The sequence below is a fragment of the Microtus ochrogaster genome, chromosome 8, assembly GCF_000317375.1.
Source record: "Microtus ochrogaster isolate Prairie Vole_2 chromosome 8, MicOch1.0, whole genome shotgun sequence".
Taxonomy (NCBI): Eukaryota; Metazoa; Chordata; class Mammalia; order Rodentia; family Cricetidae; genus Microtus; species Microtus ochrogaster.
This window is the reverse complement of record NC_022015.1, coordinates 58,394,348-58,406,226: the sequence shown is the minus strand read 5'-3', so window position 1 is coordinate 58,406,226 and position 11,879 is coordinate 58,394,348. Positions and strand designations below refer to the sequence as shown.

Here is an 11,879-nt window from a genome sequence, read left to right as displayed (position 1 = left end):
TTCCTTCCTTCCTTCCTTCCTTCCTTCCTTCCTTCCTTCCTTCCTTCCTTCCTTCCTTCCACGGTTTCTCTGTACAGCCTTGGCTGTCCTGGAACTAGCTCTGTAGATAAGACTGGCCTTGAACTCACAGAGATCCATCAACCTCTACCTCCCAAGTGCTGGGATTAAAGGCGTGCACCACCACTGCCCGGCTACTTTCTGTATTCAAAAAGTAAAATATATCTGGATGTTGCTACAAATATTCTCAAGATTTAGACCTCATAACTGACTAATATATTTTTAAAGATAACTACAGACAGTAAGCAATCTTCCATGAGATCCAAGTTCATACGCATTTAAGAGCAAGGTTTCATTGCACTCTTACATCTAAAACATACATTAGAATTAGAAAGGTGAAAGTACTAGCGTGTTTCTGCTGCTCTACGCTGTTCCAGCTAGAAACCACTGCTAGTCATCAGGAAATGTTCTTTTCACTGATTTTCTTCTACGATTTGATAAATATTTTGGTTGGTTTTTTATTTTGTGAGTAGACTTAAGTATACTTAATGAAATACCACTTGACACATAATACTCAAATATAAAAAATACAATATTAAAGAAAAGGCATTATGTCATTTACATATTTACATAAATGCTATAGATTATTTTATAGTATATGAAGGTATACTAAGCATTATTGTGCCAGTTTCCATATCAAGAACTATAACTCTGAGTATTAAAAATGAACTACTTCATGATAGATAAATACAGATTACACAACATGTTACACAAATATGACACACTAACCTCAACAGCAAAGGTCAGAAAGTATTTGTTAAAGTCCTTGGGGCTACACCGAAGTACATACAGTCCCGTCTGGTTCCCTGCCTTCTTTAGTTTACTAATGGCAAAATCCATTCTAAAAGTTAAGAAGAAATAAATGTGAATAGCAGCATGCACAATGTAACTATGACAAAAGGCCACAATAATCAAATAAAATAAAAAAAAAGTTTTCAGAAGACTCCCCTATTATGTATATTTACAAATTATTTTTCAAAGGAAAAAAATCAAATTATTGAGTTATTTTGCAATGAGTTCAAACCAATTCAATGGACAACTATATTATAAGACACGACAAACACAGTAAAACCACAAAAATCTGTTCATTTAACGTTAGGCTTTCTGATTAGAAATTGAGTAATTAAGAAAAATACTCCCATAAAACTTCATTTAACAGTGATGACAGTATATTATAAATTATTTCTCATGTCTCTTCTATCACAAAAGTACTACTACAAAAATTATCTTTCTATATTTAAAACAGTATCAGCTCTAACTTGCAGTGACTGAAAATACTAATCTTAAAATTTGTTATGTGATGGAGGAAGGTCATTGGTTAGTAAACAAACTGCCTTGGCCCATTTGATAGGCCACTCCTTAGGTGGGTGGAGTAGAAAGAATAGAATGCTGGGAGGAAGAGGAAGTGAGGTAAGACGCCTCAGACAGACGCCATGCTGCTGCTCTCCAGGGCAGGCGCAATGAAGCAAGCTGCCAGGTCAGAAATGCTAAATCTTTCCAGGTAAGACTGGTGCTACACAGATTATTAGAAATGGGTTGATCGGGGATATGAGAATTAGCCAGTAAGGGCTAGAGCTAATGGGTCAAGCAGTGTTTAAAAGAATACAGTTTGTGTGTTGTTATTTCGGGGCATAAGCTAGCTGACGGCCAGGAGCCGGGCGGCAGGAATGCAGCCCGCAGCTCCTTCAACAGTTATGTGGGAGCAGGGCATGGTGGCACACACCTTTAATTCCAGCACTAGGGAGTCAGAGGTACGCAAATCTCTGTGAGTTTGAGGTCACCCTGGTCTACAAAGCGAATTCCAGGACAATCAGAGCTGTTAGAGAAACCCTGTCTTGAAAAAAAATTGCCATATGCAAAAACAAAACAACAACAACAACAAAAAACCTTGCTATGTGCACAAAATTTGAAGATGCAGAATTTGAAATCAAGATGTAATTTATATAAAAATAAGAAAGTCTGCAAAGGTGTGGGTCATGGAGGAGTTGTCCTGATGTTTTTATTACCAAGCTGAAACAAGAGTCACCTGGGAATAGGGAGGAAGAAGAAAAACAGGGCGTGCAGTACAGAACAGAGGTACAAGCCTCATGGAAGGAAGTAGATTAAAATACGGCTTAATTAAATCATAAAAACTAGTTCAAAAAAACCCTGAGCAAAGGCTGAGCTTACATAATTAATAATAAGTTTCCGTAGTTATTTGTGAGCTGGTGCCCACAGAAAAACCCGTCTGCAGATGATGACCTGGAAGTGTAAGTCAATTAGCCGTTTTTTTCCCCAAGTTGCTTCTGCTCAGCAACAGAAAGCAAACTAGAACAGAAATTCCTAGCCATGTGTAGGTATATAAAGGTAAAGAAACTAAAACATAAGTAAATATAAAATTCAAACTATGCTTACTGCAAATGTCCAAACAATGAACCTATTCAGCACTGTGGAGTTCCACTGCATAGTGCTAACCTTGAAATATGGGTATAACGTACACTTTGTGCTTAAGCTTCAATAGAGGTTGAACTACTCAAAAATAATGTCAAGTTTCAAATTTAGCACTGTGGCTCCTTCACAGAATCTCAAAGTCAGTGCGACATAACGGGAGAACGGTTTAGTTTGTTCGCTTTCAGTGCTGGAGAGTGATTGAATACTGAGCCACAGCCCTAGACACCGTTTCTTAATTACCATTTCAGATGAACAGCTTATCACACAAAGAATGTGGAATATACAGAGGAGGAGGATTGTACATTTACTTCAGAAAAATTCATCTCGCTCTGGAGACCAGGACATATCAAGTGTTTTCCTGTATATATAGAATTCTTCCTTTATATTCTCTGTCTTCCTGCCATGATGAAGGTCTCTCACTGGAACCAGGTGCTTTCAGCTGGCTGGCCCAAAAGCTCTCAGACTGTGCCTGTCTCTGTTCCTTAATGTTAGAATCACAGGAACATAGGGCTATGTCTGGAATTCAAATCAGGTCCTTCTGCTTGCAAAGCAAGTGCTCTTACCCACCAAGCCAGTTCCCAAAATGTCTTTTTGAAGGTGACTACTCACGAGATGGGGCCATGGCAGTTGCTGTGCATGTTCTCCAGCACAGATGGAGGGGCCACCTCCTTACAGAGGTAATGGTGTGCGTCCGCAGTGAGTCGGTAATAGCCGTCAATCAAGGACACAAATGACAGGGCTTCTCTTAACGAGCTAAGCTCTATTTCCTAATTAGAAAAGAAACCACATCATTAAAAATAAATCAAGTTCTAACTGTTCAAATCTTTTATAACTTCCAATTACCCAGCCTGATCTAACAAATTCTTATGTCTGATTCTTAGGACCCTGCCAAATATGGGCTTACCACATCTTCTCAGTTACAGTCACTCAGCATCCATAATTTAACTATAATCCTCAATGACCCTGCTAGACTCAATTAGAAATGCAATCTATATAAAGATTAAAATTAATTATAATTATGAACATTTATTTTTATATACTTCTCAGGATAACATACATGTTCTAGAAACTAAAATGTTAGGACATGGAACTATGCTGTAATTTTTATTAAAGTACGTATTTATGAACATTCAATAAGTCAAAAATGTGACACTTTACCTAATAGTAAACCACATACACATATTTTAAAAGTATTTTCATATATCAAAATAGTCAATATAGTTGAATAATATAAAAATAAAGCTCAACTTATAGCAGTAAGAAAAATGTAGTATGTTGAGTTAAACTTAACTAAGAACTTGATCATCTTAAGTTTCAAAATATTCTTATACAATGCAACATATTTTCTAAATACACAGAAAATGAACTATGTTCTTGGATAAGGAAACTCAAAATCATATAAATATAAATATATATCCTAATTGGGCACAATGGCTCACACCTTTAATTTCAGCACTTGGGAGGCAGAGGCAGGTGGATCTCTATGAGCTCCAGGACAGCCAAAGCTACATAGTAAGACCCTATCTCAGAAAAAATAAAAACAAAATAAAAAAACAAAAATCCTTAGTAAATTTCTAAATTGCCACAATCTCAAGGAGAATGCCAGCAGGTACTACAGCTATATCAGGAAAACAAGACAAATATGGTATTCAAAACATCAACAGATTCAACATAAGAAAATGATGATTACAAGGGTAATAGGAAGGTTTCCACCTGCCTCCCTGCCTCTCACCTGATCTCACAGACTGCTGAAGTCTGAATACGAGGGAATTAAGTGCAACGCAGAATTGGCAAAGATAATAAGTGACTGGGTCTTTCTACTATAGTATGCATAAATATTTGTAATAAGACTGTTGATATACATACAAAAATCTGCACACAATAAGGTGTTTGCTTGGCTGGTATTGATCTATAACTAGAATACATAAGTAACTCTAAAATACTTCTGAAAAATTCTAAAATGTAACCACTTCTTATGCATAATACAAACTTACCAAAATTTTACCATCTTGCTTATGGATAGTTACAATTCTACTTTCATTTGAGCATTCCTGGTTTGCTTGCTTAATACTGACATCAATAATATCAGGAAAATCACAATATAACTGTAAATCCTGTAATCAAGAGCATTTAAACAGTACAATGCCATTTCAAACAAGGATTAAAAGGTGAGATACAATTCTTTAAAGAGATTTGATAGCAATGTATAGACATTAAATGTGATTACATGTGCTAAAAACTAAATCCACGACTGTTTATCTATCTTGCTTTGACTTAAAAATGAGAACACTAAAGTATGACAGGAACTTTATGTGATATAGAACTTTACCCACTTAATATTAACAAGAATAATTGTCAGAAAATTGGAGAAATATCAACTGTGGTTAAAAAAATATGATAATACTAAATCTCTCAAACAATATATATGACTTATACATATGAAAAACTTAAACACTGCAAAGAAAATATAATAAGACTAATTATATTATCGAAATCAGTTAAAGTTTTCATTTAGCTTTATGACTGTGCTTAAATGTCAATGATAGTGAAAGAACAAAGGAAACAAAGTTAACTTAAAATCACTTAGACAATTCAATCCTTTTCAGAAACTGTAATAAAGTCATTACTAATTATTTTGTCACAAAATTAAACATTTAAGAACTACAGTTACAACTTTGATGACTTTACACAAATAAAATCCCTATTAGCAGAAAAAAAATCAAGTATATATTCAAATAACTAAATTTAGTTTGCTTTTAAGCCATTGCACTTAACATAAAGAACAAGAACGTATCATTAAGGATTACCTGTTCTGCCAGTGTCTCACTTTCTTTATGTCTCCCTCTTGACCACTGAATTCCACCGTTTCCAGTTATTATAATGGTTGCAAAAATCTCCTCACCTGAAGGACCTCTTGCAGATTCTTTTACTTCAAATTGCTCTGTGTAGAAGGCAGACTGTAGGGTTTCCAAGTTTATAAGATACTTAAGTTTCAGGTTTCTGGCAGTGGCTTTGCATTGACTGAACTGCTGAATGAATCTGCGAAATCTGTACCTTATTCGCTTCCGGGTTAAAATATGATAGTCTTGAATCTTTGCTCGAACACACTTTGGTAAGAATGTTTTGTAGCTAGAAATAATGAGCACACGCAAAACAAAACTGAGGAGATGAATTCCTACCTTTTCCCACAATAAGCATGTTCTACAGTCAAGTGAAACAAGCTGATGTAACCACCATTTGATACATATGCGAAAACCCTTCACTTGATACTCAAATATCCTGAGTGATAACAGAGTTTAGAACAGAACATATTAATTTTATAATTATCCCTTCAAATATTTCTTCCAATCTTCTAAACTTAGTCTTTTCAAAACAAGCAAAATAAATAATGAATACCTGTGATATTCTGTACAACAACTCAACTTCTTCCTGCTGAGGGCTATGCTAAGGAAAAGAACACCTCCACAACTTTTTATTGAGTTTCTGAGTATGTGCAGTATGTGCAGAAGAGGACACCTATGTGTGCCGGTGTACGTGCTGTGTGCATCCTCAAGTGGGGACAGAAGTCAAGGTAGGTGTCTTTATCACTCCCCTCTCATTTAGTTTTAATTTTAAAAAATATTCTATTATTCTGTTTGCACTGGTATTTTGCCTGCATGTACTTCACCGTCATGCAGTGCCTGCAGAGGCCAGAGGAAAGCATTAGATACCCTTGGACCGGGGTTAAAACTGGTCATGAGCCATTATATGGTTGCCAGTAATCAAACTAGGTCCTCTGAAAAAACAGCCAGTGCTCGTAATTGCTGAGCCATCTATCCAGACCCTAATTAAAATTTTTATTTAACATTATTGTGGGTTTGTGAATGATCTATGTGGGGGCCCACTGCCACAGCACTTGCCTGGAGGTCAGAGGACAGCTCTACCTTTATGTGCGCTTCAGGATCAAACTCAGGTCACCAGCCTGGCATGGTAAGCACCTTTACCTGAAAGCTGTCTCTCTAGCCGCATCTACCTTGTTTTATGAGACACGGTCCCTTACTGAACCTGGACTGTCTCACTGTGCTGACTGCAGTTCCATATGCGCATCATCACATCGGAACATCACGTGTCTCTGGAGATGTGCACTCAGGAAGCTGTGGTTGTGCAGTAAGTACTTCTACCCACTGAGCCTTGGCCAAGCCTCACTATTTCTTATTATGTACCCAAAATGCATGAGTAATCACTGAAAATACAAGTAAATTACATAAAGTATCTAAGTCTTTACACTTGTTATGTATGGATATAAAAAAGAAAATTACCTGATAGAGTTATAGACAGCCAGTGGAGTTTGGTCCTTTTCTTTGGCTATTCTCATCATATCTAGCACTGCCATCCCAAGACATTCTTCTTGAGTTTCGTGGGTCACAGGCACTTTTATCCACCCATGCACAAAATCATGCCGCCACTGAAAAAAATGGTAAGGAAGTGTCTCAAGTTTCACTATCACATTTAATTCCGTTATATCCTATAAATTAACTTCTAAAATATGCATTTAGTCACAAATCAACTTCTACTTTTATTTGTGGTCAATCATTTCACCACAAAATGGGAAAGGTTCATGTACAAACACAAACTGACTTAAGTTGGGTTCATGGCCTATCTCAGTTTATATTTTAAAGTTTTACCTCAAGAACATAAAAATACCTAAACTAAAATAAATATTAATTAATCAAATGTACACTGATTTTAATTCATCCTGAAGACAATTGTACCAGAGTTTTTGTGGAAATATAAAGTAACAAAGCATTTGGTCTCAAGCCATCAAAAAAAACCCCAAAATTTTCCTTGGAAAGTAAACAGAAAAGCAGATCATTACAATGCCAGGTAATATAATATGAAGTATCACACAACAGCTACCTTAGGAACCTTAGGTAAAATTGTGTATGGTTAGTATAATTAATTAATAGGTTTCGTGGAAGAACTAAAACTTCATGTGATTTTTAAAATGATGAAGACATTGTTGATGGCCAAAAACAAGAACAAAGTCATAGAAAGAATGAGACAAAAAGAAAGTACAGGGGACACTCAGAAATTTAAAAGAGGGACTGGAGAGATGGCTCAGAGGTTAAGAGCAATGACTGCTCTTACAGAGGTCCTGAGTTCAATTCCCAGCAACCACATGGTAGCTCACAATCATCTGTAATGAGTCCTGGTGCCCTCTTCTGGCCTGCAGGCATGGAGGCCGAACACTCTGTACATAATAAATAAATAAATCTTGAAAAAAGAAAAAAAGGAAAAAAAAAAGAAATTTAAACGAGTAGTTTGCCTGGGACCAGGCTTGGATGACTTGATACTAGAGGCAGTGGAAATTTTTTGTCTTAATTTGTTTCATTTTCCAAAGCAATTGTCTCACCATGCCTCGTTCCCTGCTAGGACAGTAAAAGCAGTAGATGTGCCTGGAGAAAATAAGCTGTACTCAGAACATACGGTTAGATAGATGACAGTAAAGATCTGCTACAAGAAATAGTGACATTACAAGTCAACATACAAGAAGTAAAGAAATGAGAAAACTAAGAGGGTGGAAGATGACTGAGTGCCGTGAGTGTCTGCTGTACAAGCCCCAGGACGCACATGAAAAGTCAAGTGCAGGGGCACCTGCCCTCACGCTAGTGCTGAGGAGGAGACAGGATCATCTCTGGAGCCTAACAGCAGCCATTCTAGCCAACTGGCGAGTTCCAGACGCAATGAAAGACACACACCTAAAGGTACAAGGTGAAAATGACTGAGAAGATCAGATGTCAACCCCTAGTCTCTGCATACATATGTACACACACATGGAGAAGGAGGTGGGGGAAGATGAAGAATGAACGGAGCATGTCCAAGTGAGGAGGCATGCGTGCGCAGGGAAGACAAAAGCTTTCAGGATTGGCTCCCTCCTTCCCCCATGGAGAACTGAGGATCAAATTCAGGTCGTCAACTCGGCAGCAAGTGCCCTTCCACACAGAGCCATCTCACCAGTCCTATTTTTGCTCAATTTTAAACATATTTCCTTACACTTGAAACTGGTAAGTTATTCTCCTTAACTAAGATCTGTGAAGAGCTAACAATTTGCTCTGTAAGAGCATGTGCTTGTACTGTTACCACATAAAACCAATAGGTAATTAAGTTCTGCTCATCAGGAAATTCTATGACAATCATAACCAAAAGAAAATAAATTTATGAAAAACTAGTGGGAATAACTACTAATGAATTAACCAACAAATAACCATTGGAAAAAAGTTACAAATCAGTTTCAAATGTCAAAACGACTTAAGCCAGCATTATTTAAAATCACATTATATGCCTACCAAAATTATATTTCATCAAATTCATTAACGTAAAAGTTCTTCCCCCTTTTGAAAAACTGCATTTTACCCAAGAAATTCTGTACCTGCATTGGCCAGACAAATAAGAAAATTGCCACCACAGTAAAATGCCAACCTTGAAGATATTGTGCTAAGTAAAATAAACCAGACACACAAAAAAGGCAAATACTGTATAATGCCATCTTTATACACAAGTACTAAGATGAACAAACCTTTGACCCCACAGGAATGGTGAACTGTAAGGGGTGGGGAGAAGTGGAGAGTTATTATTTAAGGGTATGAAGATGAACTCTGTTCTGGAGATAGATGGTAGTTATGCTTGGGAGGTAGTCAATGTGATTAATGACCTGAACTAAAAATGGCACGCTTTAAAAATTGTGCTATATACATTTTTACCGTGATGAAAAAAACTTGATGATCCCACATCCACAAAGAGAATTATTTTTCAGTTTTTTGTTTATAGACCTAACAGATTTTACAAGACTGGAAATGGGAGCCATGAAGCTGTGCTCTTCGTTCTGTTGCTATCAAGTCTCACTGGAAGTCCTTAGCCTGACACGCTGAGAACAGACTAAAGGAACTAGACAACACTTCTCTGTTTTCTTTAACTTCTGTTCATTAAGTTTAAGATTAAAGATGTGAGCCGCTATCACCCAGCATGTTACTTCCTCCTGTTACATCTTACTGCCTACTATTTAAACCTGAAACTATTTTTTTAAAGCTCTAAAGAAATTTTACCATCTAATAATGACCAAATGAATCATGTTGTCAAGTTTATTCTACATTTTTTCCCAAAATCCTTAAAATGACTTAAATCCTAAAAGAAAACAAAAGTTATTTCAAGTCAACTTAAGGAATCATTATAAAATACATTTAAAAATCATGAAATCAGCCGGGCGATGGTGGCTCACGCCTTTAATCCCAGCACTCGGGAGGCAGAGGCAGGCGGATCTCTGTGAGTTCGAGACCAGCCTGGTCTACAGAGCTAGTTCCAGGACAGGCTCCAAAACTACAGAGAAACCCTGTCTCGAAAAACCAAAAAAAAAAAAAAAAAATCATGAAATCAAAAATTATTATTAAATAGACTACCCTTTTATCTCTCTATACATGGAGCACATTAGAATTATAGTCTTCCCATGTGACACTTACTTACCCTACTTAAGATATACTACACAGGAAGGCATTTCCACATTAATACACAAAAATGATTAATATAATTATACCTGAGCAAAAAGGTAAGACATGACAAAGTCATCAAGAAGAGGAGCTTCAGCCCCACGAGATACTCCATATCTATAGGTTCTACTGCTGCCACTGCAATACCAGTGAGGGAAGTAAAATCTGTAAGACAATGGAAACATTCTGTCAGCTTCCAGAGTTCAAGCACGAACCACAGGCATTTGCCTACCCTCAACATTCTAAAGTTATTAATGCACTGACAAAACCACAAATAGCAGTGTTGTATACAGGTTATGAGCAGAAAGATTTCTCAACAACAGCATGAGAATAAAGTGAGCAGAAAATACAGGAAACCCAGTGAAGCACAGTGGAGCACATCTGCAATCCCAGGAAGCAAAGGCAAGAGGAGCATAAATTTGGGTGTCCTGGGTAACCTAGAATACTGCTTCCATAAACAAACAAAACGCCAAACAACAGGAGCAGCAGCAAATGAAACATAGTAACTATAAAATCAACATACAGCCTACTTTGGTGCAATATACAATAAGAATATAGAAGCAGCAGCAATTAAAGGAAGCAAGAGAAATATAGACATAAAAATCAGCAAAAACTGAAATTCAGTAACATTAATAGACACATCTGAAAATGCAATTTTCTGTGTAAACAATTTGTCCTTCTTTTAGGCAACTGAATATTAAAATTTGTCTTTCAAAGAAAGATGTTTACTTTGAAAGTAAAAGCTCTGATGGAGCTGGAGAGATGGCTCCGCAGTTAAGAACACTGATTACTCTTCCAAAAGTTCTGGGTTCAAATCCCAGCACCCACATGACAGCTCACAACTCTCTATAACTCCTAAGTCTGACACTCTCACACAGACATGCATGCAGGCAAAACACTAATGCACATAAAATAATAAATAAAATATATAAAAAAGAAAGTAAAAGCTTTGAGATGTGATTCATCTATATAAAGCTTGGCCATTTAAAGTGCCTAGTTATTTGTAGTATTCAATGTAGTACCAACATCACCACAATTTAATTTTACGTTTTGATTATATCTCCACAGCCATTAGTAATAACACCCAAGATACCTTTTACACAAATTCTGTTCTACTCATTTTATATTCAAAATAATGATGTGATATGTTGTCTTTTTTAATCTGATTTAATTTATTTAGTGTAATATTTTTAAGTTTCATCCACTTTATAGCATATAGGTACTTCATTACTTTCTTCGAACGACTTGTGTAATTTATCATATTTTATTTATCCCTTCATCACTTGAAAAGCATTTAAGTTGTTCCTGTTTCATGGTAATGTAACTAACACTCTGTGAACACTGTTTTTGGGGTGCATGTTAGTAACTCTGTATTATCTGTAGGGGAAATGGCCAATCTTTTTCAAAAGTGACAACACCATTCCCTATTCTGGCCAACACTGGAGGAGCATTCTAATTAGTACAAATAATTTCCAACATTTATTATTTCATGCCCTTTCTGCTTTTGCTATCTTAGTGGATAAGTTGTTAACACACTGTGTATTCTATTTACATTTCTCAAGGGGCTAATGATGTTGAATATCTTTTCAAATACCTATTGGCTATTTGAAATGTTTACTCAAGTCCTTTGCCTTGAACATACAATTTTTTTTTAAACAGAACACTTCTGGCTAGGTAGGTGTTTCTCCTTTTTTTATATATTTATTTATTTATTATGTATACAATATTCTGCTGCATGTATGTCTGCAGGCCAGAGGAGGGCACCAGACCTCATTACAGATGGTTGTGAGCCACCATGTGGTTGCCGGGAATTGAACTCAGGACCTTTGGAAGAGCAGGCAATGCTCTTAACCACTGAGCCATCTCTCCAGC

At 36.5% G+C, this 11,879-nt stretch overlaps 1 protein-coding gene across 1 annotated transcript in view; it reads right to left on the bottom strand.

Moving 5' to 3' along the window:
- The window catches only part of Jak2 (Janus kinase 2), a 64,879-nt gene that overhangs the window by 30,201 nt on the left and 22,799 nt on the right, over positions 1-11,879 (bottom strand). The window contains exons 5-10 of the mRNA XM_005352114.2: positions 10,055-10,172; positions 6,786-6,931; positions 5,295-5,616; positions 4,482-4,601; positions 3,097-3,254; positions 787-898 (exon numbers count right to left, since the gene is read on the bottom strand). Coding sequence (XP_005352171.1) covers positions 787-898; positions 3,097-3,254; positions 4,482-4,601; positions 5,295-5,616; positions 6,786-6,931; positions 10,055-10,172 — 976 coding nt within the window. The remainder of the gene's footprint in view (positions 1-786; positions 899-3,096; positions 3,255-4,481; positions 4,602-5,294; positions 5,617-6,785; positions 6,932-10,054; positions 10,173-11,879) is intronic.